General features: G+C 39.9%; 1 protein-coding gene and 1 long non-coding RNA gene across 3 annotated transcripts; one reads left to right on the top strand and one right to left on the bottom strand.

The window, feature by feature from the left end:
- Window positions 1-610: 610 nt before the first annotated feature.
- Window positions 611-25,938, bottom strand: RBL2 (RB transcriptional corepressor like 2). 2 transcript variants are annotated; one of them, XM_075101605.1, is made up of 22 exons: window positions 25,629-25,938; window positions 23,933-24,063; window positions 22,492-22,692; window positions 20,089-20,153; window positions 15,818-15,946; window positions 14,943-15,103; window positions 14,773-14,837; window positions 13,940-14,126; window positions 11,900-12,066; window positions 11,118-11,227; window positions 10,109-10,212; window positions 9,623-9,760; window positions 8,963-9,127; window positions 8,320-8,431; window positions 7,428-7,700; window positions 6,688-6,956; window positions 5,946-6,122; window positions 5,723-5,794; window positions 5,234-5,351; window positions 3,905-4,107; window positions 3,312-3,479; window positions 611-2,533 (listed from the first exon to the last, which is right to left on the bottom strand). In XM_075101605.1, the coding sequence occupies exons 1-22, from the start codon at window positions 25,842-25,844 to the stop codon at window positions 2,363-2,365; spliced, it is 3,402 nt and encodes a 1,133-aa protein (XP_074957706.1). In that variant the 5' UTR covers window positions 25,845-25,938; the 3' UTR covers window positions 611-2,362. The 2 variants fall into 2 exon arrangements, with proteins under 2 accessions (XP_074957706.1, XP_074957708.1); XM_075101607.1 differs by having other exon boundaries at window positions 3,312-3,476; window positions 25,629-25,937.
- Window positions 725-5,407, top strand: LOC142061073 (uncharacterized). The gene is made up of 3 exons (XR_012662050.1): window positions 725-769; window positions 2,732-2,918; window positions 5,270-5,407. It is a non-coding gene; the product is annotated as an uncharacterized LOC142061073 (long non-coding RNA).
- Window positions 25,939-27,926: the final 1,988 nt, after the last annotated feature.

Genomic DNA, 27,926 nt, shown 5'->3' with positions numbered 1-27,926 from the left:
GCCAGTGGCCAGAATAACAGCTCTTAATTCTTAGTACAAACATGAGTCCAGAGGTTGGTATGTATGAGAATAATTCTCATTTCATTGGATTAAAATGTGAGACCTTGTACTAAAAGCTCCTGCAAGACAGACATACCTGCTTGCTTTTGTTCTAGGGTCATCTTCTGGGCTAGGCAGCAGACAGCCACCACCTTCCTTCTCTGTGTGGAGAAGGAACAGTGGGAGCCCCAGGCTGTGCTCGGAGGGTCTCCCCAGCAAAGGCAGTGCTGGGCCCGGTCCCACTGCCAGCTCCCTTGGCTGAGCTCTGGCAGAGCAACAGGAGGAAACATAGAGAGAGCAGACATGGTGACTGAGTTGGGGCAAAAGTGAATCTTCTTCCTCTTTTTGTGACGAATAAGTGTGATTCTTGTCTTTTTAATTGAAACCATTACTTGTAAAGTTTGGCTGAAGCTCTTGTAATCTCTGGTATCCCACACTTGTTGCAGAGCCCAGCTGTGTGATCGTTTTGATATTTTCTTTTTGCACTAATGGGTCAGACCTACTGTTTGAGCTACAGCCTGTTTTTAGCTTTGCACATACAGTGCTTTTTTTTTTATACAAGAACATAAAATTATGAGCTTATAAATTCTTTATTGAAAAATACACTTGTAATATTTCCATACAAAGTAATGTAAATGGTGCAAAGTAACAAGAATTGTCTGACAATTTCATAAATATTTTTACAGAAACATCTACACAATTTCTCGACTTCAGTCTTCTTGTTATGCAGGTAAGAATGAAAGATGCTTTTATCTTACTTTTAATTGAACTTACGGGAAGATTTAGGACTTAATTCCACTGTTATTCAGAGGACCAGGAATGACTGAAAACAGCTTTTAACTTCTGCTTACTTATAAAAACTTCTGGAATCTGAGTGTGCTACATTTTCCATTAACAACACTACTGTCCCAGTCATGTCACCAAAAAAGAGTAAATTGGCATCCTGTACTGGTGGTTAGTGTGTTTCGCACTTTCCTAAGAAGTCTGGTATTTTGGAACTATTTTAAATGAAAACATCTAGTAAGTCTAATATATGCACTGCTTCCTTATCCTATTAGCAGGGAGAGATTTCTCTCAGGCAGCCTGATTTAGTACACTTAAAAAAAACCAAACCCCAACCAAAACCCCACAAACCCTTTCCTGTAAAAACAAACGAAGCAGCTAAGTCTATGTGTTAGGACATGGGCACCACCCTCTCTCTACTGAGTAAGCAAGGTGACCATTTCCTGATGCTCAGGAAAAGCAAGCTGAAGAAACATTACAAGCATATAAAATTCCTCGAAACAAGCAAACATCCTGAGCTGCCTGCGTTCGTTACTGCATATACATCAAGTTTAAATGAATTCTTAATGCCATTTGCTGAAGAGGGGAGCTGTGGGATGTCAATTTAAAAATAAATACAAAAGTCAAATCGCTTCCATACAGAAAGACGGCTGAAGTCAGCCTTTGAAAAAAAATTCACATTTAGAAAGTGCCATTGCAAATATACAGCAAAACTAATCTGCCTTTAAAAATGATGCTTCACAGCCCTATCAAAAGTGCCACCTTATGAACGAGAGTTCGCTTTAGAACATTGCACGGCTAGAAACAATGCATAAACAAAATGATCTACCTTTATACAACAAGGTGCCCATACAGTAAAGCAAAATGATGTGATGGTTTTCAGGGGCACATGAAACATCCTAAATGTGGAAAAGATCCATTCAGCCAGCTTCCTTCAGGGCTTAAAAAGATGATTCCCATCTTCCCTTTCCAAGCAGAGCTGGATGTTGCTAGAACATTACTTGTAAATCATCATTTCTGTGGAGCTCGTTACTGTAACAACCAGGAGACCGACGAATATGGGTATCTTGGTGCCATGCTCCTGTGTCTGCAGCATGTATCACTTGCTAGTCCAAAGATGGTAAGGGCAAAGCACTGATAAAAATGGTTAGAGGAAATGGATTTGAATACCTGTTGCAAGGTAGAAAGTGTAGAAAGCTGTACTGGGGATGCATTCTCCAAGCACCAAAAAGCTCTTCAGTTGCTTTCTGAAGCCCGAGGCTGGAGGTGGATGGCTTGCCTTAGGAGGAGCGTAACCACAGGGTGAGGTGGGGATGCAGGATTGAAGTGGATCCTTGCTGCCCCAGGGGCAGGGGAAGCCCTTTCTCCTGCCCCTTTGGAGGAGCACAAGGCTTGGCGCAGCCTGGGGCAGCAAGGTGGGAAGAGGGGACAGCCTGGCTGAAGACACTGGCAAAGGCCCAGTGAACCCACATGCTGCACTCAGCAGCCTGGCCCTATGAGTGGCGGAGAGGGAATACCTGTGCTGGAACAGTGGACTGACTCAGTGAGACCCTCGGTCGTTTGCTACATCTTGTAGTCGTCTTAGCAGAGCAGTGTGATTCTCCTGACAGATTCGCTTAGCTGGTGCTTCAGTACCATCTTCTAAAAGAATGCCTCTCTTCTTTGTTGGAGTTTCTCCAGTTCTAACCATGCTGTTAATTTCCTTTAGTCTCTGGAGAGAGGAAGGGGGAAAAAAATCGAATTATCTCTCATTGTTGTGACTACCAAAATACAAAGTGCACTTTTATTAACTGCATTACAGTGGGATGACGTATACTTTATTTCTGGAGATCTGTGCTGTACAAAGTGCTTCCTGCAATAGACTAACCTGTTTAGTCACTGTACTGGTGTTTCCATTACTATCTGCTAGAGTCTTACTCGGTCTCAAGTGAGGTTGTTTCAGCCCATGTAGCACTGAAAGGCCTTCCGTCCATGGTGAAGACTGCTGCCTTGCACCCTGGGTGAAACATTTCCTATCTAGAACGAAGATGCTTCTCAGGACAGATATCGACTTTATTCTCAGTGACCACAGGATTCAGCCTATTACACACTCACAGGTAAGTCTTTTCATATTAAGAGCCATTTGGGTTTTTTACCCACGAGGTAGATAAGAGAATGTGACTGTACTTAATATTCTGTTCTTTGGACAGCCTCCATCCCACACGACCCAGCTGTTACCTGAAAGCAAAGGGTACCGCTGCTGTGCCTCCCCAGCCTTTCGTGTACCAGTACAAAGAGTGACTTTTTAAAGTACACAAGTAGCTTGGATGCCAAATTGCTTTAGAATTTTAGATACCTGAACTGACAGTCTGAAGAGCATTAGGTGAGAAAGTTTGCGTTAAACAACGTGAATGGAAAGGTGTGTTACACAATCTTCTCTAATTTCACTACCAAAAATAAAAGGTAGAAGTAAGGATTTATAAAAGCAAATTAGAACCCTTTAGTCTCACCTTAGACGGGCTGCTGCTGAAATAATAGAATATTTTTTCTCGAGGAGAGAGTGTAAACTCGTTTTTGTGTGGCGAGATGTAAACAGGGTGATTCTGGGACAGCTGTATCCTGCGAGGGGAGCCAATCCTCACAAATGGGTAGGGCGAGAGTGGAGGAGAGTCGGTCTGCTCAAGAGAAAATAAAAATCACTCAATGGCTGGTATCTTATCTCAGGTGTTACTACAGTAAGGCTTTTCTAAGTTTGTCATCTTAAAGGCAGTTTAGTTTTTTTCCACTAATGTCATACCCTACATATTTAGAAAGTTTTGTTATATTAGGCCAGATGAATTTTTTTAATTTACTTTTCTAACCTTATCTGAGGCTTGCAGATTACTTTGCTCAGTGCTGTGTGTTTCCTACAGGAGGAAACAGCAAATGGGCATTGAAAGTACTTAATATTTCAGCAGTGGAGTATGTCCTTGAGGTGAAATTATTGCCCTAAAAAGACACAGTCCCTTGAATTTGCTTATAGTGAGGCTAGCTAAGAGTACTTTACTGCACGTACAGTAAAAAAAGATCTAGTGACTAATGAAAAGCATAGGATTTAACTTACTGCATTTGAAGTATACTTTAGGGCAAAGTCTTTAATCTGCTCGATGTAGATGTTGTTATAGAATTGTATAAGGTCCCCTCGCTCTTCCTCCTCTGTGTCACTGTTGGCACCTGTCAGCCGGGTTGGCGTAGGGGGAGCGCTGTTGGGGTGCGGTACAGGCAGGGTGCTGCTGGATCGCATCACTGGGCTGGAGTCCCTGCTGCCTGCAGATGTGAGAGCAATCTGCTTTATTCAGCCTCAGGTGGTTGTTTAATGCACTTTGACCACTCTAATCTCAGACATGCAGCTGTGTATAAAAGCTGCCTTCCCAGTATTTACAGAGCAGTACAGTGACCATGAATCTGGTGTCAATATCAGCAGTGCTCATTTTGTTCCCTCAGCACCTTTCCTTACAAAAAAAGCCATATGTTGTTAAAGACCAACACGCTGCCAGGTATGTGTACAGAAACACGTTCAATCTCTAACTTCCTAGTGGATAAATTGCAGGTGGTTTTTCTGTATAAGCTGAATTTCATCACAATATAAGCGTATAATGCAAATTTTCAGGCATTTGTGCTATACTTTTACAGTAGCTCTTTCTTGTTGCCAGCTGGCACAATTTGGAATAAGGAACCGCAGTCTTTTTCAGCTAGTAGTAGAAATATTTGGCTTGGTATTATTTCCTGCTGGTTTAACGTGGAAAGTTGCAAAATATAGAAAACTTCCCACTCCCCCTTCTCTGGCACCTCTCTGTGACAGAAAACATTAATACCTAGAGTTTATACCATTAAATATCTTGAAAACTGGTGGTAGGAATGTGCAGTATCACTTAGTTGCTTTCCTTTACAAAAGTTAATTCAAGGAAAATGTGACAGTTCAAATATCAAGGAAAGAATCTTCAGAGATGTCAGATATGCTGAAATAGGTGCTGTGGGTGGGTGGCTCGTTCCTGCCTCTGAAGACAGCCAGCTACTGCCAAAGAGGCTGCTGCAGCTCCGTGACTGTTGTAAGTAAAAAGGTGACTGTGAACATGGGCTAGCACTGATTTCCTGTCATTCTACAAAGATGTGTTCTTTGATGTAAAAACTGAGCTCAGAGGGTTCAGGCCAGCCGTCATGGTAAACTCATAAGGTAAGCTCATGTAGTGATAGATTCAAAACTGCCAAAGTGGGTGTAATATTAAGCTTGAGTTATAGCAGCTCTTAAATGTTACCAATGTGTTCTTAATTGTGTCCAGGTTTGCCAAAGAAGGAACTGTTTGGGGTGGGGCCCAAAATCTAACTCTTACTTTATGCATGCTGTTTTGGAAATGGAATGAAAACCAAACATCTGGAATTTGGAATGACTCACTTCTTTCTTTGTTCCTCTCTTTATTTCTGTCTGTAGGTGAGTCCTGCTGGCTACTGCTGTCACTGCTGCCGGAGCATCGTCGTCGTCTCCGACCTTTTATCAGGACGCACCGATATACCTGCAGAGAAAAGGAGGAACATAACAAAGGATGGGATGACCAGATGTGCAGTTACTGGTCAGGCAACAGTAGTCCCTGTGATTATATCTGCTTTGTAGAGGCTTCACTGGGGTATTGAAGTGCTTCTTGCAGGGGTAAAATACAGCTTAAGAGGAGTGTTATCCAAAGGCACTGCCTCCCTAAGTTTTAAGTGAAGGTATTTTCTATTTTAGGTATGGTTTAGCATAAGAACCTTCCAGTAGTGCAGCATTTTGGATACGACTTGGTGTCTTTTGAGGAGAATGGATCAGACTGCAGTCATTTAATACTAAAATAGAACTAAGACATTTAATGAACTAGATACGACAGCATTTCATACTGACTGTACTTACATGACTCTTGGCTTGTGGTTGTGTCCGATAGCAGCGCATAATGTTCTGAAATGATCTATCTTCCTTAGTAACCTAAGAGTAGACAAACAGAAAAGGTTAGTAGTTTTTCTGTGGGGTTTTTTGTTTGTGTTTGGTTGGCTTTGGGGTTGGTTTTTTTTTTGAGGAGTCATAATCTTTGTAATATTAAGTCTTAAAGTTGTTTGTGTTTTCCTTTTCACCTCACCTTAGCCATTACATAAGTGGCACACATCAGCAGCTGATCCAAATGCCTATCCATCATGATTTCAGGGCAGTGCACCAAGGAATACTCAAAACACGTCCAGATTTTTTTCCGCAGCTCATCAGCTATATCAAGTTTGACGCAGAGATCTCGCAGACGAACACTGGCTAAATGATACACCTGTTGAAATGGAGACTGCTTAGGGCCACAGCAATGCTGCTTCTCCTACCCAGATACAGGGTAGTTCAGACTTGCACACCCTGCAGAACTTGTGCAAGTGACAAGCTAATAGAAGAATAACTAAATATAATTTCTCTCTTGTAAGCAAAAAGACATTCCTGGTACTGGTACTGATGCCAAGAAAACACAAATTACCCTGAGTGCGGGAAGGGCAGGGCCTGACCTACGGAAACCACTGTACTGAGTAAACCACAATGTCTCAAAGGTGAATTTCTTTCTTTAAAGCTCTTTAAAAGAAAATGGACATTTTCAAGTACCTGCTGGCCAAGCACATAATTTACTTTAGAGCTCCTGGTGGCTGTGGTGATAGACTATTCCTCAGCTAGTGAGAAGTTGCTTGCATGAGAAAGCTGTGCTTCACATATGTCCATGAATACACAAAGGCTATAGATTATTAAGTTTCAAAGTTACTCTCTTATTAGTAGAAATAAGTACACATTTTAAAAATCACTGAAGACTTGCCAAAATACAAACTCAGTAAAGCACAAATTAGAGTGAAAAGTACCTTTCTAAAGAAGAGTGAAAGCGAGCCCATCTTCCGAGGCCTGATGGCTGTGCTAAATTGCTGGGTTTGCCTTTGCTCTCCAGGAGAGATCTGCTGAACCGTGAGCTGGCCTGGTAACTGCAGGGTTGCCCCAGTCATCTGTGTGTTCAGGGTACCAGCAAGAGTCTGGGCACTGAGAGGCTGAATGGGACCAGCGACCGTGTGAGGCTGGGCACCTACATTTACTTGGACTGGGAAGAAAGTTATTCCTCCGTTTTCATTGGCAATACCTGTAATTTAAGGAGAGAGTCTGAAATAAGAGCAAGTTGCAGTGGTGGTGGGGGACATGTGGTTTTAGATTTTTTTGTTTTGTTTATTTTTTGTAAGAATTCAGTAAATCTCATCTTTGCTTATAACTGTATATTTAATATATATGTAATTGTTTCATCAAAATACATTGGATACAATTGAACTGAATTTTTAGTACTAATGCATCCTTCATCCTGTGCTAGTTAGGAAGGAAAGCTTACTGAAACAGCTAGCTCTATAAAATCAGTGTTGGCAGTCAGAAGATCCTTGTGCTGTACATGTTCTGTCTCTACATTCTGCTTGTCTATTCATACAGTTCCTCCCAATAATGAATCCTTAAACATACCCTTTCTCTCAACTGGCATGCTCTTTCCCCCCACTCTGCCCCTTACTGTGTCCCAGTACTCTGATGGGAACAATCCTGAATAATTCTACAGTAGCTTTTCTCTCACCTTGTACTGGTATGGTAACAGTTTGCCCATTATTGGCTGTTACGGTGGCAGTTGCCACTGTAACCAGCGTCTGGCCGGGCACTGGAGTTACCGACATGGCTTCAGGGTTCATGTTCTGCACAGGCACTGTATTTACCACAGGCTGTTGTGAAACTCTTACTGGAGTTCCAGTGTCAGAGGTATTATCATTATCAACAAACAGTCGTCGTCTTGTAGGATTGGCTGTAGGAGAACTGTATCTGTCATACAGGGTGGTTGGAGAGGACGAAAGGCCTGTGGATTAAAAAAACACATATGCACATAACTCTTGTTGTGTAATCCCTTAGTATACAAATATGTGACAGAAATCTAGTGAGAACCAAAATGAGTCATGCAACGCTCTTCAGGAAACATTTCTTAAAATTCCTTATGTCTACATTTGTGGCTCACAGATTAAGCCATCTCTAAAAGCAATCTCAGATAATGCTGTGTTTAATAATCTCTTAAGGTAATGTATTAGGTTTTATTTTTCCAGGGGAAGTACATAACTCAATACATAGTGGAGTTTCTATTCTGGTATAATGATAAAGCAAACTGTTCAAGTGCTACTGATTACAACATACATGGTGTGTGTGTGTGTAAATATATTATTTAACATATACATACATATACCCTGTTGGTATACTTAACCTCCTGCAAAAACCCAGAGTATTTTTTCATGTTGAAATAATGAATGCATTGGTCTTAGACCTCGGACTTAACCATGCAAGTTGCAATAGAAGCACCATTTACAGGTGTGTGTGCAATTAACTGTACGTTGATGTTAAGCGGTGTACAGCAAGGAGGCTCCTTTAGATTTAAAAATAAGCATAACATACTTGCGCTTCTTAGACCATAGCTTTAGAAGTCTCACCTTTTCCTAGTCCTCCAGTTTCAGCACGAACCTCGTTAATTCGTCTTGGGGTCAACGGTGAACCTACAACACTGTTCCCAGTGGATCTCTCAAAGTACTGCGGTGGCATTACCTAAAGTATTTATACTTTTATTAGAGTGGCTGAAGCACAGACTGACTACCTAACAAATTTTTAAAGGCTCCTGCACTGCAAATTTTGAACAGCAAAACTATGGAAAAAATAAAAAGAAGCCTGAAAAGTTTGCCATAAGCCTAACTAAAACTGCCATCATTGTAATCTTTCTGTGACTAAAATTAAAAGTCTGTACTTCTCAACATGTTTCCTCTTGTCTAGTGATCTTTTCAAGTATAAGTGGCTGGTCCAAACCCTCCCTACTTGTCCACTTTGTTCATTGTTCTGCTACATGATGCAAATAGGGGTGAGAGTCATCTCAGCTGCCTGTCTCCATTTTGGATGTCCCTCTAGGAATGTCCGTGAACAGCCCAGAGCACGCTATATGTACTATTTTCTCTGCACTGACTACCTCGTAGGGTAAAACTGAAACGTGGACATGTAAAACCTCTCCTTCAGGGTGTAACATCCAGTCTCTACCATCCTGTCTTATTAGGAAAAATGATGTAAAACATATAAAGAAGTGCTCACCTCTTCGCACATGGGAACTTTGTTTTCATTATCTCTGATTCTGTCCCACAGTATGGATTCCTGTTTCCATGCCATACTTTCCAAGATCTGTTCTTCAATATGATTAAGGTGTTTCACTACTTCCCGACAAAGGCCATCCTCTGCTCTAATGAAAACCTCAATTACCTGTAAGGTGAATAATCATGATCAACATAATGTACTTGTTTCATATATTTCTTCTTACAGAGAGATTGAATTCTAATTCCTGATTTTCAAGGAAGAAGAGACTATTAGAAATACTAAGGCTGCAGTACTATGACTCAATCATATGCTCTCTTGCGGTTTTACCAGCAGACAGGCATTTGTATCTTTCTAAACAAATGACCATGTCAAGCACTGTTACAGAATAGCTGCCACATTAGCTCATGATAAAAAGAAAATCAGTTAGTTACTGTGTGGATACTGAGCAGTTTAACACTGAGCAGTATCCCACAGCATGGCGATTTTTAAATGCCCAAGACACACCCCAAAATGACAGACACTTGGGTAATGTTTTTCAATACAAAAAGGGGCAAAGCTTTATGTCTTAAGTTAACATCTAGGTAAGGAGATTACTTAATATCCATCAATACAGCACTCACTCATGACTTAATAAGCATTTCTAGCTATCAAACACTTTACCTTATAAAAATGATAAACTGGAATGTCAAATATTTCAGTGATGAATGGGAAGTTTCCAGGTGGCTTGTACGTAAATGTAATTATTTCAAGGCAACATGCCAGCAGAGATCTATGAAACACATCTTGCTCCAGTATTGCCTGCAAGAGGGTTGCAAACTTCAATACTTAATTTACAGTGTAACTGTAGAACAGTAAAATGCTTTCTATTCTACCTCAACAGCAAGGTTATCGAGCTTATAAAGAGAGATCTTATTTTGTAAGGGAGAGATGTTAAAATGAGCCATCTTTACTCATTACAAATTTCATATACCCTTGTGTTTGCAAGCACAAATGACTTGTACACTTCTTCCATTCAGGTGTACTTACAGGCTACTTTTCAGTGATTTACCCTCATTTTAATTAACTGTCTGTTCTGCTCTACAATGGTTTTCCTTTTCTGTAGATCCAACTTTAAAAATGAGGTATAATTTGATTAGTTTTCCTTACAGATAAGTCAGTGTCTCCCAGCCTCCTCCTCTCTTGCTCAATGACTGACTCCAGGACCTTGTAGTATAGCACCTCAGCACGACGAAAATGCTTACTAGCTACATCTGCAGGAGTTTTAAATAGAAACAATATTGTGAACTGCAATAAAAGAATTATATTCGTCATCTTAAGCAATAGAGATACAACAATTTTGCTTGTGTGGATTGCTGTGTTGCTGTGGCTACAATACTTTCAGGACTAAATCAGTTAATTTAAAGCTAACTTAGGAATCCCTCTCCTATGCAGCACTGACTTGTGAATGCAGATCAGAATAACTGATTAGTGAACCCAGATTTTGATGGAAACACCAAACAGAAGAACAATCTTTAAATTGCTATCATATAATACACATATTTCAAGTTAGAAAATATATTGTTTGAAAAGTATACCTATATGGACCCAGCTGGCACTGTGCAGCAGAAAACACCGAGGCAACTATGTTGACAAGACAAATACAAAGTAAGAAAGACCCTATTAAGAGACAAGAAGGTCAAGAGCATCGTCCTAATTTTAATCCGTCTTGACTTGCTTCACAAATCTTGACAACTTTCCAAATTTTATTTCATGTTTATACTGGCAGGATTTTAATAATATCTGCGCTAACCCATCCATGTACGTAAGCCAAAATTGCTGAAGGACTTTTTTAAAGAGTACAATTAGGCAGATTTTTTCATTACTGTCACAAAAATCCATGTCATCGTTATTTTTGTAATTGGGAGAAAAGTGGTACCCTTAAGACCACTTTTCATTTCACTTTTGTAGAATCGAAAGTATCATCAAATTTCAGTGATTTAAGCTAAGGCTGATTATAAAATGGTATACAGGGTTGAAGTTTGCCATGCCTTAAGACTACCAGGAGAAGACAAAAGTAATAGTAATAACTTGTAAGTAGAACTGTAAGTTAATTACAAGAGATAAATGTGTTTACAGGCTTTTTAATTCTTAACTGTATAAGTAAAATGCTTCCCACCTTTGGAGAAATTACTGAATTCCCCTTCAGACTGCATGCTCTGGCAGTATACTTCATACATTTCTTTTACTCTGTTTGCAATAGATTGAGAAGGATCTCTGGAACATGCCCTGAAAATAAAGACTAAAGATTTTCAACATGCTATTCCTGCTAAGACAAAAAAAAAAAAAAAAAAACAAAAACACGCAAACACAACCTACAACTATTTTTCTCATATGATTCGGGCATGAAACTCAAAATGTCTTGGACAGCAATATAAACACACCCATATGTGCCTAACTGTACGGGTACTGTAGAATGTCCACAGCATATTATTGTAGAGTATAGTACATACGCACATGTTTTCATGAGCAGGGATAAACAGCATTTTCCATGTGATACAAAAATTGTTTTAAAAATACATTGTACCTGAGGCAACAGTCCATCTACATGGAGAATAAATTTTATTTTGAGTCTTCTACAGTATGGGGTGATTTGCTAGGTAGTGAGGTTTGCTACGTAGCAAGAAGGAAAGTCTTGAAAGTTTTGTTTTAGCAGTTTGCTGTCAGAACTGTTGGGTTTAAAAACTTGTACGTTCTTACAGCCATCAATCTCTTAAGGAGAAAGGTGTCTAAATAAAGAGAACAAAGCCTTTTGAAATGTGAGTGTCTCTCTGGGTCCTGTTTTACTTCAGAACCTTTAAAGACTGACTAACATTTTAAGTCATGCTGTTTAGCATTAACATTTGTTATTAAAACTATTTAAAAAATAGAATTATTTGGTTAACTAAACATCAAACTTACCTGAGTATTTGCTCCAGATTTTCACTGGGGGCATTTTTCAGTCCCGCCAGCATCGTATGAAGGCGGCTCAAACTGTATGTTGCTATGGAAACCGGCGTTACATACGGGTTGCTCTCTTTAATATACTTGCGGCCAGTAAGTGGGGTTGTAATCCTAAGCGATTTGGACTAAAAGGACAAAAAATAAGCATAACTGTACATTACTGTAAAACTTAGATACACGTCATAACCTCGTAGTGGCTGTAGAATGCTTTCTTATACTGTGCTATGGTGTATGCTTGGAAAAAAAGACCAGGAATCAAAAAGGCCAAACTAGTTCCTGCCTCAGATAATAGTCAGCAGTGACAGATTTATCTGTGTCACTTGGATGTTTGTCTCAACTAGTGCTGTACAGGCACAGAGGAAGTGACCTCACACGAAAATGCAGATACTGGGAGTGAAGTGTGAAACAACCAGGCCAATCTAAAAAAGAATAACACCAGAACCCAAACAAACTGCAGCAGCCCCCTCTTATCCCCTGAGTACCAAAGGTAGCTGTAGCTCATAGGAAAAGTGAACTGAGCCAGGGTTTCCTTTCAGCAAGTTTAACTCTGACACGAAAAGTCCTCCTGAATGTAACAATTAGCATTTTAATTCATTTGCATCAGATAAATCCATCATATTAAAATAATTCAACCTGAAGGTTGTTCCTTCAATTAATGTACAGCAAAAATGATGCCTCTCCTAAATATCTAAGCACACAATTACTTAACCAAGCAGTGTTTTCCTTATTTTAATGAATACATTACATTTTGCAGTCTTCTCACCATTAAGTCCAGCTCCCAGTACTACTCCTACTTTCCTCCCACACTCCCAAGGGTGTTTTACTTCTGTTTCCATACCCTGCCAGGAAAGATGGTTGCCCCAGCCCTGCCCTGGACTCCCCAGAGCACACAACAGCACAAGCATTGCAGCTGCAAGCTGCTGTGTTACAGGCTACACTGGTTCATTACTACAGAAACCTACAGGAGTCATGCATCCAGAACTAGGCCAGCAAAACAGTGGTTGATTATTTCATTAAATAGATCAGAAGTGAAGAATTAACTGCTTGCACTGCTTTTGCAGATAAAGGTGTTTCATCTTTTCTCTCAAGAACGTTGAAAGCCATTAATCCCTCTAGGAAAAGATCAGATAACTATTTTGGTGATCTAGACTGTTGTACCCTTTTGCTCTTTAATATAGTTGTGCTAATACAGATTAGATCCTCCTTCATTTGCCTGTTTTGTATCCTTCCTCCTTTAAGGTATCTTCTCCATCTTCAGGAATATTTTGATGTTCTGTAATCACATGTGTGTATGTCTGCATCCAAAGCCAGTGCCTATTTTTCTAAAGCTACTCTAGTCACACGAAGGCTCTGATAATTTTATACGTCTTCATTTCATTGTTCTGCAACATGGAGTGTTCTTTATCCTCTCAAAGAACATATTCTATGTTATTTTGTTAGTCATATATAAAGACATATCTATGTATCGTGCTGTTAGGCAAGCAAGGTGAAAACCATTCCCCAGTGATTTAACTAAACTTGTAAACAGAGACCTGTAAACGCTGAGCCGCTTTGCCTATGTTAAACAAAAAACTTTGCATACGGGACAGAGATGTGAGGGAAGGGGAAGTTGGACAGACAAGTTCAGAGGGCCCTGACAGGTGCAGGACAATTCAACACCTGCCAACCAACCATGGAGAACTGCCTGTTCTGTTGTGCTTGAAAATCTTCACCTACAGATTTACCTGAAGATACCTCTTTAGGTAATGACTGAAATATTCTCTATACTGGATTTAATCAAAGAAAACCCAAATGCATAGACAAATTCTGTCCAAAAACCCCACAAGCAAACAATATATCTAATCAATTATAAAATCTAACTCAGTTATGCTGTGTACACCCCCAGATCACCTTAAACAATAAAGATGGTATTTTTTTAGTAGCTGTTTCTCTTCACCAGACATAGACTAACTCAACTTGTTTTCCATATAAAAACAACACAGACCGTGTCGTACTCACCCTGTCAAAGTGCTGCTGCAAATTATGCTTCACTTGTACTCTTTCAGCTGTTTCCATTCCTGAAGTTGTATTTAAGCACCTTGTGAGAGTTCCAATTTCTTCATCTGCATCCTCCCCAAGAAATATTCGCTCATCGAGATTTCCTACTGACAAAACATACTCCTCGTAGGCCTTGTTAATGGCTTTGCTATAGCAGAAAGGAAGAAACAGATACAAACCCCACTTTATTCACCTGCTTACTGAAAGAACACTGTTCTGGCCTGTTGGAAGTTTACTTCCAAACTTCTTTTAACCCTGACTTAAGAATTGGAGCTCCTTTAAAATTGACAAGATCTTGAACGTGGCAGTGTCAAGGACATTATTTTTCCATTATATCTCATGGCTTGCCATTTAGTATAGCTGCAGGAGGAACATAATAACATACCGACAACTTGTATTTGGCTGGAAACTCTTCAAAACTTGTGCGGCATCGTATCATCATAAACTACGCTTACCATTTTAATACATTTAAAAGAAAATAAGTTCTACGCATAAGCATCTCCAGGTTTATAAAAAAAAAATACCACCAAACCCAATTTTACCCTCCCACTTCCCACTCATTCCATGTGCTTCCACATCTTTTTGCTACTACCGCTTTGAGTTATATTTAAAAAAAATTGAGGAAACACAAACATAAGAATAAAAGGAACTGAAATGCAATGTAATGTACGAACGTTAATAAATAGACAAGTCAACTGGCCAGTGTTACTGTTAAGATACAGATAATAACGGCAAGTGAAATTGTATTACAGAGGGCTACTAATGCAAACCAAACCACAAATACAGTGACTCACAAGCTATCTCCAAAGTTCCCAGGGTCTAGAAATCCAGTCAGATTCTCATCTTTTCCTTTTAAAAGCTGTAAGACAGTTAAAAACACAGGATGGACATTTCAGTTCTTAAAAGGGTCTTGAGGATAATGAGTAAGGAGAAAGTTTTCTACATTACATATTTATTGACCAACCTTTTTATCAAAAAGTTTCCGAATATATGGCTTCCAAAAATGTTCCTTTATGCCTTTTGCTTCTAAAACTAGTCCGTAATGTAATGAACACAGTTTTTCAATGACGCAGGGAGGATCAGATGATACTTTATAATCCTTACTATGAAAGTCTTCAGGTAGACCTACAATTAAGAATACCATATTATTTAATTTTGCAAATCCATACCCGGTTTTCTTATCAACCTTAAATTCTATGCTGTGTAGTCTAGGTAGTGTGAGATTAAAATGGTAACTGTAATACTTATTCAAATTAATTTGAGATAACGGTCCCAGTTCACATCCAAACCACTACAAAGTGAATGTGAACACTGCACAGCACTAGAAATTAAGTATAAGTCTGGAAAGAATTACATCAGAAATTCAACGGAAACTTTCCACCATTCGTTTGCATTTGTTGTTATCAAATGCCTACCTTTCTGTTCTCTTCAGAAAGAGAACCGCAGCAATCCAGAAATAAGAGAAACAACCAAGCTGCTACTCTCATCCCTGAGCACTGGATCTTTCCAAACCACTGCCTCATGGGAACTCTCCAGACCGACTGTGTCCAATAAAGCCTGCATCATTACTCACTCTTTCACTGGCATTAAAATGTCATTAACTTGAATTTTTACTTTGGAACTTCCTTCAATTAATGACAAAATTGAGTAGTCTGTTAGTACATAGTACATTAATAGAAATCTAACTGCATAGCCAAATACAGACTATATTAATTCCCACATATTTCAAATCAGTATTATTCAACTTATTCTCTGTCATGGAGATTCATACTAATTTCAGTAGTCTTAGAAGTTCTCGTGGACTTTGGATAAAGATAGATAGGTTTTTTTTCAACATACCTTTAAAATTAGGATTCAGAAGTTCTTTACGGTTAGGACACTGGAGAGCATTTCCATACACTAGATCCAAAGCACATAACAAGAGATGGTAGGAATTGACCAAGTCATCACTGATCATAGGAAAATTACCTTCGATATTAGAAAGACACAAGACATTAATTAAAATTAGCATAGATTTTAAATTCTTTTAACCAAGAAACTGTTGATATTTTTATTACAATCAATAATGGAGTGTTGGAAACACAGACTTTGGTGACTATAAATATCTGGATAGAAACACAGGTAGTAAAACAGACACACACTTAAAAAAATACAGCAAATATGAGAGTAAAATATGTTTTCAGGACCAGTGGCAATTGCATAGAAACTAAAATATATTGTGCTGTTTTGAAAACAAACCATACCAAAATGTCGATAAACGTGATACTGCAGACTCCCTCATTCACAGTAATCTGATTACTCAGTGCATAAATAACTTGAAGCACCAGGGACTATATAATGCAAACTGCCTCAGAGGAAAATTTGTTACCATAATGCTGGCAACACAAAGCCCTGCTATCTGGCAGTGTTATGTCCTTCCACAGATTCTTACTCCACCTGCCCGAAGCAGAATCTTGTTCAAAAGGCATGTAAGGGGGAAGAATGTGTTTGGACTGAGACTTTCCTTTTCCCCAATTTTGCATTGCTGTAAAGCGTTGCAGAGAATTTTAACTTTTGCTAGGCTAGACCCAAGCGTTCAGATGTCCTAGAAAAAGCAAGCACCGGCCCCTCCTTCAATTCCCCTCATTCTCCAGAATGAATCTATATTCAACTCAAAGTCAGATTATTTTTCTTTACCAAAATTCTGTTGGGTCCATGCACATTATAAACTGTAATAAATGTAACTTTATTTCCCTTGTGCTTTACAAAAGAGTTAAAATATGTGTATCTGATCTGGTTTACAATGTAGCTTTATTTCATATACCCCTAAAGTACATCTTCCTGTAGAAATGAATCCTTGTAACCTCTTCACTCTTTTATCACCTTTCACAAAGATTATATGCAGATTCATTACTCTTTAATGAACTCATTCAGGTTTATGATATTCCTTTAGAGGAATGCCCATAGCTAAAAACAATACTGTAAAGTAAACTATACCATTAATTAATACTAGAGATCACAATTCCATTAATTTCTATGCACAGCATGATTTTCTATCACTCTCTCAATACTAATGAGTCTTTTACCCTTTTTTTGGTTTGGTGTTTTTTTTTTTTTTAGGTAAGCTCCAAACTACTCAGCTAAGCCCACTATGAAGAACAGGTTTAAATCCTTGAAGAAATCTATCATATAATTATAAACTCACTCAGAGCACATCAAAATGTATATATGATTAAAGAATTTCTCTAAATTATGCTGTTACTTTTCTACCAGTAATGTACCAGTTTGTTCAAATTTATATTCAATTTTCTGATTCCATGTTTGTTAAAAGAAAAATAATTCCAATGCAGATAATTGGAACTATTTAAAATAATGAAGCCTACATGAAATTTGAAGTAAGTGTACACATTTATCAGTTATTTCCAAATCATTAAAGGTTCACAGCAAAGTATTTAGGACTGTCATTGCAACAGCAAAATGTTAATTAAAATCTTACAGAAGTAACTACCATGACATAGGTTCGCTTTCATAACCATGAATTCTAGGATGGCAACTGTCACTGTCAGCACAGTCAAAAATAAACCTAACTTTACAGTATCAGTAGTTTCATACAAATGATTTGCCAATGACATTTCAAACAATAGCTTACTACTCACTTTCATGACCTAGTACCAAAAAATAAGTTATCTTAGTGCAGCAGACATATATTTTTCATTTCCATTTTAAAGAAAGAAAAAAAGCCAAGATAGTTTAAAGATAAATTCTTACAAATACTGTGCAGGAATTGCAGTATTGCTAAACAAAGCTGCTATCTTACTTTGCAGTGTATACCAAAGGTACGAACAAGACCTGTACTTTCTGTATTTGTGAAACTGAACACAACAATCTTCAGGCTTGCAGAAATATCACAGAGACAAGCCTGAACTTGCTACTGATGTGCGGTTGCCATGATAAGGATTACTGCCAACCCTCAAAACACAGTGAACAAAACTTAACATGAATATTTAATGCCTTAAATAGTCAACATTTAGTTTCCATTTTTTTGCTGCCACACCTCAATAAATTTACCACTAGTTGCTCACTAATTTTACAGTTTTCAATTACTGTAAACTTTCCTTTTCCTTGTAAATTTTAATTGGCTATGCTGTCAACATGGTATTCTCTACAAAGTTACTTTCCATGTCTGAAACTGCTTGCTAATTAACATGTAGTAAATTGATGTTGTAGTTACTAAAACGTATTAACCAACAATTTAGCAATAGGAAGACTCATAAAATCCCTTTGCACCTTGTAAACTGTCTGATCTACCCATAGAAGTGGGGAAAAGAAAAATCTCTGATTTTTCAGACTAACCTACTTGCTCTCTCAGCTGCTTAAGTGTGCTAAAGAAGAAAAGTCCTGACTGACTGGAAATAAAGTACAGTACCAACTCTCCTCTGGACTCAGTGGAATATGAACAGGTATTTCATACTACCTGAGAGCGCTATTCTGGACTAGGAAAGAAACCAAGATGAAAATCATACTGTGTTTCAGGGTTGCAAGCAACATACTTGTTTAGGGAAGATTCTTCTTCCCCAGCAAAGTGGATTTTGCAGCCTACTAGAAAAAGGCATCTTCTACATAAGATATAGTGTTCAGCACAGCACTCATGCAATACCAGTCCCTTCTTGGTCCTTGTACAAAGGTGTGATGGTGAGGGTCCAGTAAGATTGCCAGAAACTTTTCCAAAAGGGAGCTCCTGGCAACCGTCTGCAATGTGGTACAGTGTAGAAAGAAAGGCTAATCTGTATTGAACAAAATTAGTGCCAGATAGTTCAATATTGTGACAACCTACTCTATCCTATCCTCAAAAGCAGCCAATTAAGAAAATCACAGCACACTGCAGGGGTCTTAACACTGATTCACTTTTAAATTGGAAGAACCCCACCCCCCCAAAATCAAAACAAAATTCCTTTTATTCCTTTCCTTGTAGAAGTTAAACTATTAGTTTTCTTACATTAGAAGTTATCTTATGAAAAAATATAAAAAGTCCCTGGAAATTATCAATGCACCTGTATCTACAAAGATGTTCTCTCGGTGAAGAATATAACTCTATCTTACTTACACAAAATTCCCAGTGAACACACATCCAAGCAGTACTTGAATAAAGCCCAGGTATGCAGAAACTCTTTAAGAAACAGGTTTGATGAGGAAAGCCTTTAGACTGTATGTGATATGACTGAACAACTTAAGCCTAAAATAAGGATTTAATCCTGTTCCCTCCTGTGTTTTTTTCTCCCATCAGTCATTATCAAGAAAAACTGCTGAAATCCTCTACTATTCTTATTAGATTTAAAACTGCACTTATGATAAAGGTTATATATATATTGCAATACATTGTCTGTTCATTGCATTATTTCAACAGAAGCATATTAACAGAGGATCCCCTTATGTGTTCCAAAGGAATCTGAGTCTTCAAGACAGTGAACTGTTTATGCATGTACTGCTATGTCCAAAACCCAAGAGAAAAATCACCCTTGCAAGACAGGCATATGCAGACCTATTTTGTAATGCATATGGTTATTTGATACAGTTGCTGTGTGCTCATTTTTTAAAAAGGTGGGGGAGCAGGAAGGCTATGAAAAGAATTGGAATGCTGTCTGTGATACTAGTGTGGAAATATTCATACCTAGAGATTGATGATAAATTTTTAATAGGTTGTAGGAAAAACATAATTAAATATTTTCCATGTTCCTGGAAACTTAGGAAGATTTTAAATATTCTTTGTTCCTAGTAAACATACATATACACTTTTTGTTAATTATAACATCATCTAAATATGAATTCACTAAAAACCTAAGCTACTTTGTCCCTTGGAATTACAGCATAGATCTCCATAACACTTTGTAAAAATATTCCATGTAAAAGCTACCAAACTATTTGGATATATAGCTTACCTTAGAAGTGTGGTAAAACAGACCTGGGGAAATTAAGACAGAATACATTCTTTCAGGCTGTTCTGAGAAGGCCCCTTCTCCAAAGGCATTTCTGAATTCAGAAATGCCTTCGCCTATTCAGCATTTAAAGATTGATATAACACAATGACTAACAAAAACAGTTTTTCAGTATTTAATCCCTTTCAAATCTCTTACCTTTTGCATGAACAAACAGCACCCAACAAAACTGGAAAACTTCAGTCACAGTGCACGGCTGTCGTCTTTCGGGGCAAAATACAGCAAGAAGATACCCAATAAGCTCAATGAATTAAGAATGATAGAACATCATACAACATTCAATCATTCTAAAAGAAAATGAAGCTTTACTACAGTGTGGCCAAAATCTTAAATCCTTCCCACAAAAACCTGACTGAAGATAATAAAGCAAGTCACACACCGGGTTAGTGCAGACACAAGTGCAACCCCAGTCTCAGTCTGCGTGTGATGATTCAAATGTCACTACGGTAGTCCAATGCTGCAGATTCCATGAGCAATAAGCCAAGACTTGAGCAGAAAGTTACTGTAAATGTAATGTTAAACATGGCTGGCCTAAATGTTTTCTTTTAAGGAAAAACTGTGATCTTAGTTCCAAAGAACAGGTAAATATCTGAATTTAAAATCTACAGAAAATGTTATTTCTGCTTCTTCATACAACAAATGGTGCATATAGTCAATCAAAATAGTTTGAGAGCTAGAGCTGAAATGCCTTCTTCAAAAGCACTCTGCGTAACAAAAGCATTTATACATGTTCTTGAAGGAATGCATTACACAGCATGCTGATACTAATGTACTCAGTACAGGCAAGATTTTCAGAACTGTGTGTTCAAGAGTCTCACCTATGTACTAATGTAAAGCATTCTGTATAGGATTTTATATAGCATACAGAATTTTGAAAGATATTAAATGTTCATTAGAACCAAGTTCCTCTGCTGGTCCTTGTTTAAAATGCTTTCAAATAATATACAACTCATTCATGAGGCCACTTTTCAAATCGAAAGTTTTGCAGCTATTAAGGATTTGTTATTTCTTAATACTGTCACACACACCATACTTGACAGTTTTCCTGAATCTGCTTCCTACTTTCACGCTTCTGGCTAGTTAAGCTCAGTTTGTGTTCTTGGTAATAGAAAAATATTGTCAGAGTAATCAACTCATCCAGATTTTCTTTTCAAGAAAACCAACTCCAAACCCCAACCAACCAACAAACCAAAGCTGAAAACAAAAACCCAAAACCCACCCAAAAAACCCATCCCAAAACCAACACACAAAACCAAGCAGACATGATGCTCAATTATTTACTGCATGCATTTAAAAAACCAAAAACAAAAACTAACCAAACAAAAAAACCCAAAACCTAAAAACCTCCCCTAGCACCAGTTTTTATAACTCCACAACATCATTCCTTGTTTCCATATAACATATCACTGGAAGTGCTATGTCATATATCGCAGCTCATCCTCCATCAGGTTATGTGAAGAATGGTTTTAAATGTCAAAATTAACATACTTAACTAATTTTTGTGTGAAACGTATCATCTCCCAACTAAAATTACGTCACACCTAGCCATCCAAGCTAACCAAGTAGCAGGGTTTACTCTTCTAATCATAGAATTATACATGCAATTTATTTTAATTCCAACATTTTATTCAAATATTCATATCAATACATAATTCTATTCCATCTACAGTCCAGTTCCCATTTACTCACCTTTTGCATTCTCCAACAAAATAATTTAGGCACAAACCTGTCCTTTATTATAGATTCAAATATATCTGGTTACAAATGTCACTAAGTTATGGACACAAGAACATCAAGGGCTGGGGGCGAGGCAGTAAAAAAAACCAAGTAAGAAATAGCCCATAAATATTAGAAAAAGTAAAATAAAATAATTTTTAAAAACCCAAACAAGCCACAAAAGCAACTAAACAATGGCTCTTCACAGTAGTGAAGATGAAAGAAATAACGAATGAGAATAAATCAATCTCTGCTAACTACCATGAGAAATCACAAGCCATTTGAAGTGCTGGCACAAACAGACAAAATCTTGTTGAGATCAGAATAAACAGAGAAGGCAGCCAGCACATAATTTTCACAGCACTCCTAATATAAACAGTAACAAAGAAATAAAGCTTCTACTCTAAAGTAAAATATTCAGAAGAAATGCGTCTATGAAGAAAACTATGGGAATTACTAGGGAGTGAAACAGGGTGAGTTGTTCTATGAGCTGTTGAGGCTATACTGATCAAATGTTCCAGCCTCTCCCATCTTAGAAATACTAATATTCCTCTTGTCTACAGGCTGATTTTAATCACTCCCCTTTCCCCTGCCCCCAAATCATAGAAACTTAACAGCTCTGGGATTTCCTGTACCCTGTCAGGTCTGACAAACTGAAAAAAGATTCAAAAATTACTGTGAGCAAGGACAGACAGACCAACACTGATATTATAAAAAACTACTATGACAACACAGTCAAAAACGCAACTAAAACAACTCAGCAGATTCATTATATTTTTGTGATAGTAATGCTCTAAAGTCAGTCTGGAAGTAACAGAAACGTACCTCTGTTTTCTTCCTCTTTGTTGACGAGGTTGATCTTCTTGAGGATATCTGAAAATGTCCTGAAAAATGGGCTCATACTTCTTAAAAATTACTGCAGAAACTGTAAAGTTTCTCTCCAGTCTCTCAGTTCGTTCTCTGAATTGGGAGGGTAGATTTGCCATGTCTTCCCATTTTTTCATCTTGTTAAAAAACTCTATCAAGCTGAAAATACCAAACTGGTTAGATCTGAGTGGGTGGGGGGAGTGTGTTGGTGTGTGTGTCATCGTCCCCCCCATCATCCCCCCACCCCGAAATATCCTATACATTGTATTTATTTACAACAAAAGTGCAATTTCTATTTCCCAAACTACTGATAAAATGGCAGTATTGCAAACATGACAATGTACTCAGAGCCAGTCCTTTATCCGTAAACAAGGAGGAGCTCAGACAGCTTGTAAAATATTTTTATATCCTCAGTTGTGTCCACCTTAACTAAATATTCACAGTTCTTGGATTTCCTCACAAAAACATAATCAGCTCCAAGTCAGATTACTCTAAAATCAGATTTTCCCTGTTTTTCTGAATAATTTATTAAAAAAATAAAACAAACTCTGAGTTCTACTGTGCTAAGCAGACTCTACAAAGTTTGAAACAAGCCCTACGTTTCAGTAAATCTCACTTCATAAATTTGGTTTTAATTTATTTTTCACTGTTTTATCTACACCTACTTTTTCAATATTATTTGTCTTTGACAGCCCAGAACACAGAAGCTGTTTACCCACATTAAATTTCCTAAATTTCTGATTTGGGGGGAGGGGTGGAAGAGTTTTTAAAGGAACACTTTTGTATTGTTTAAACCAATAGCAATGCTCCAGCAGTAAAGGAGATGGGGAGAAAAAGTGCATAAGAACGTTTTTGTATTTTTTTTTTTTTTGCCAAACTACTAAGTTGTTACAAAGGAATCAGATTGGTAATAAAGTCAATTGTTTGCAGGAAGTTTTTCTTCATTACTTTATGGACATAAGCATTTGATACAAATTTGTTTATCAGATTCTGACATCACTAGTTTCATAAAGCAAGAACATGTAAAAAGTGAAGTCTTTTTACAAAAAAGATGATAAATTGTGAATATTTTCACAGCCAGTTAAAAATGGTTTCTCATGTGAAAATTCACACTTTTCACACTCTTCAAAAACAAACTATTCTTCAGGGACTGGTTTGTTTCTTTGAGAGAGGGAAGGCAATCCCTGATTTTAAAAACCAGTGTTTTTGCAACATAGCAATGACCACAGGGAACTGTCCTACTTCTGTGGCAATGAGCTACAACACACAGAATCTGGTGATGTAAATTCTATCTTTAAAAGCAGAAAACAAGAAAGACATTTAACCTTTCTTCTCAATTTCTAAATTTCACAAGCTGAGATTTTTTAAGTGTTTAAAAAGTAGCAAAAAGAAAAGTTACCTTTGTTCTGAACAGCGCAAAATTCTGGTTAAGGATACATAATTTCCCTCAGCTGTCCCTCTGCTCACTGTTGGAATTGCTTTTCTGCAAGCCACATACAAGGCACACGCCAGCCAATGCAGATCATTTCCCTGTGAATTAAAACATCAGGGATCTAAAAGACTTCACTGAAAAGAAAAGCATACTTTTCAACTAAGCACCCAACATCAAAGAAAAGGAGAGCACTGTCCCCTAAAGTTGGGAAGTTCAACCAGCGACAACGTTGTTTCAGAGTTCTGTTGAGCTACTTTGTGTTTCTAACTACAAGTTAAACAGATACTTAACATCGAACTGTCAAAACTAAAATTACATAATTACTAGTTATCTTTATAAATTTCCTATTTGACCGAAAATTTAACAATATATTTTTCCATGTTACTTTTCTCCTATAATAACATTTTGTACTGCCTTGGTGTTAGAACAAAAATACAAGAGCTACAGTTCCTTGTTATCAGAACCTTCTCCTGCTCCGAAAGATAGTAGGAAGAGAAAAACACAGTTTCCATTTTCCTCTGTATTACGCAACACAACAATTACTCAATCTGGTACCTAAACACAGAAATTAATTTTCTGTCTGATTTCCTAAACTTCCAACAAAAACCTTTCAAATCTTATTCTCGCTCTTCGAGTATGAAACAAAACAGTTTTAATGGGAAAAAAGAGTGAAGAAAGGGGCACAGAAGGCTGGATTCGACGCTGTGTATTTCTTGGGCTCCGTGGTATGCCGGGGCCGGATGAGCACACACCGTCCGGGGAAAGGCAGGTTTCCTTCCCGACCATCTGAGCCCGTTTGCGATGGTCGTGAGCAGCGTGCGGGACAGAGGCGCCGCCAGGGCGGGGCGCTGCCTTCCTGCGGCGGGCCGCACGGCCCGGCGGCACGGCCCACCGCGGGCCGCTGCCCGCCTTCCGCGGGCTGCACCGAGCGCTGCCCGGCGGCGCAGAGGCAAGCCCCGAAGAGCCCCAAGCAACTCTAGACAGACGTGCTTCTTATCGCAGCCGCCACCTTTATTTTTAAAAAGCCACCCAGTAAAAAGCATCTCCCAAACAAAGCGGGTGCGTCACCGCATGTCACCGTTTTAAAGAACGTTACAAAACCCGCACGCTTTCAACCGTCCACGAAGTTTTGCGCTACGTTCACGCAAATCCCGATATATTATAATCGCGCTGAAAGCATTTGCGCGGCCAACTGAACGGCGCCTGACGAGCGTCCACCGAGGCAGCGACGTCGCGCCTGTCGGCTGGCAGCAGGAAGACCAACGCGATACGACCCTTTTTATTTTTAACGCCCTTTCACCGCTGTGACGCGGGACCGCGGTTTCTCCCCGTTTCAGGGCCGGGGAGCACCGCTGGGCCGCCGCCCTCCCTGTGCCGGGGCGGACCGGGCCCGCCGCAGCCCCGTTCCCCTGCCGGGAGAGAGGGCCGGGGCATGTCCCTCAGCGGTGCTCCGCGCCGCGGGCTGGCGAGCAGGGCCGCGGCCGCAGTGTGCCCCGGCTCGGCTGCGAGCCGCGGGCCGGGCGGCGCCTGAGCGCCGGGCGGTGTGAGAAACGGGCCGGCCCTTTCCCTCCCCCCCACGCTTAACTCCCTCCCTCCCGCCGCGCTGCCCTCCCGGGGCCGCCCCCCGCCGCCTCAGCGCGGCCCACAGCCCCGCGCCCCTCACCTCCAGGGTGTAGTTGCGCTTCATGCTCTGGTAGCTAAGCCAGGCCTCGGAACGGGCTCGCTCGTCCATGTTGAGGCTGCTGCAAAGCTCCTCGTAGCGCTGCCGCGTGTCTCCGTCCTCGGCCGGCGGGGAGGGGGCGGCAAGGGGAGCGGGGGGCGCGGGGGGCGCGGCGCCCCCGGCCCCCGGCTCGGCGTCCTCCCCCTCCTCGCCCGGCATCCCACACCCCGGCGCTAGGGGGCAGCGCCGCCCCGCCCCGCAGTGCGCTTGCGCCGCCACCCCTCGGGGTCGGGACGCGCCTTCGAATCCAAACACCCCGGCGCGGGGCCCCGCCCCCGTCCCCTAATTGGGCAGCGGGACAAGGCCACGCCCCCTCCGCCCCCTCCCCCTCCCGCGCAGGCGCATCGCCCCCGCGGCGACGCCACAGCCTGCCTCTCCCGGCTCGCGCCGCGGCAGCGGCCCCGCCCCCGGTCTCAGGGTGCGCCAGGATGTCGTCACCGCGCATACGTCAAGGGCGGCGGCCCGGTGCGGGGCGGGAGCCGGTGGAGGGCGGTAAGGGGTGGGGGAGCGCCTGTCCTTGGCCCGGCCGCTGCCCCCGCCCGCCGCTCGCCCTGCGGCCCGGGCAGCGCGCACCGGCGGCATGAGCGTTACACGCACTGCGTAAGGTGTGGAGAGCCGCAGGAGAAAAAACCAGCACTGGTGCGCTATCATAAAAGATCCTTAAATAAAACCAACAGACCGTAAAGTTCTGTTAAAGGTAGCCGTGCAGAGTGTTTCTACTTGGCTGTACTAACGATGACATTAATTTCTTCAAATACATCCCAAACCAAGGCCACTTTTGATTTGAATCACTGTTGTTTGAGTCAAAACCCTTAAAAGGCTGTCCCCATAGCTGGATGGGAATCAAGTTATTTCAGTTTTCAAAGGATAAATAGCAACACATGAGAAAGGCAGAGTGCGAGCTCCTGTTGTCAAGAGGCTAGCGTGCGCAGAGGAGACTCCCAAAAATAAGGCTTAAGGTGAGGTCAGTGCCAGAGCAGATATATGTGAATTAAGAGATCAGTACTTTACTACAAGTTTTATTGATCATGCCCGTTTGCTTTTGTACTATTAACATTTCAAAGCTAACAACAATGAAAGCTTCAGGGGAAAAAGAAATGTCAAGAAAAGATGATTTGACTAACCTGAGATGTTTTCCAGGACATGAGTATGCATTTTTACCCAGCAGCGAGAGCACCAGATGGTGGCAGAAAGCCTGAGCTGGTGCTGGAAGATGGTGATGGCAGAGGGGTCTTCCCATGCCTGCAGGCCCCCAGCCTGCCAGGACAACTTGGGGGTCTTGACAATTTCACTGTAACATTAAAAACTCATGGTTAAGCTGTAGGTATTGTTATATATATTTTTTTTAACATGGAAGATCTGTGAATTGTGCAGTGAGATAGCAGCTGCTTTCATGTATGCAGGGCATCGATGGGATGCTTTCTGCAATGCAGAAGTCTGTGTATAATACTGTAGGGCTTCTAGGTTAAGCTAGAATTACAGTATTTGTTAATAAGGTATTGCTGCTTTCTGCTTTGAAGTATTTCACTATCTACTGAGGAACACTAATCTACTCTTTCAAAATCCTTTGGGTACAAAAAGTAAGAAACCCCAGAGTATTAAAAGATAAAGCCTAGGTTAAAGGTAAGGTTATAGGCAGGTGGAATCACAGCATCAGTTCCCTACATTTTAGGCATCCAAACTGAATAAACACATGGGTTTAACCTCACTGCTTTTGTGTAGAAGACAAAAAAAAAAAAGGTAATTTTTCATTTAATGGTCTACTGAAAACTTAGACAAGAAACATTTTAGGCTTAATAAACTACTGAAATCTTTAACGTCCCCAAGCACTTGACTTCACTTGTTCCTCCACTTCACCTCTCCCCACTCTTTTCCTCCCATACAAAGAAGCAAGAATTTTATTCAAAACAATGGCAATGTTCAACACGAACACTGGAATAAAGAGATATCCTCATTTAGCTTGTTAGTTACTTGAATCATTTGCACTACTGGATTCCATATTGTATCTACCAATGTTTTTAATAGTAAGTTACAGCCACTAGTGCTACCACCAATGCAAAACTAACAGGGATACCACATACATCCTCTCAGTCTGGGTTCTCAACAGCTGCTAGGCTGTCCTACAATAAAATATTTTTTTTACTGTTTTAAAGTTTCAGAAGTTTAGCTTATGCACATTATGAAATGGACTTCTGTATGAACCACAAATGGTACTTCGAGCACCAAAGGGCTTCAGGCACA

Source organism: Phalacrocorax aristotelis, chromosome 8 (assembly GCF_949628215.1).
Source record: "Phalacrocorax aristotelis chromosome 8, bGulAri2.1, whole genome shotgun sequence".
In the NCBI taxonomy this organism is placed as follows: Eukaryota; Metazoa; Chordata; class Aves; order Suliformes; family Phalacrocoracidae; genus Phalacrocorax; species Phalacrocorax aristotelis.
Note: the sequence above shows the minus strand (reverse complement) of the source record. Positions and strands in the feature narration are given on the sequence as shown.

Bases quoted from the DNA above. Each gene is read 5' to 3' on its own strand.
- RBL2 (XM_075101605.1), bottom strand. From the start codon at position 25,844: ATGCCGGGCGAGGAGGGGGAGGACGCCGAGCCGGGGGCCGGGGGCGCC. The intron at 14,838-14,942 runs GTTGGTCAATAA...ACTGTCTTACAG, and splicing joins GGAAACTTTTTGATAAAAAG to CTTTTAAAAGGAAAAGATGA. The intron at 6,957-7,427 runs GTGAGAGAAAAG...CTTAAATTACAG, and splicing joins TGTTACCATACCAGTACAAG to GTATTGCCAATGAAAACGGA.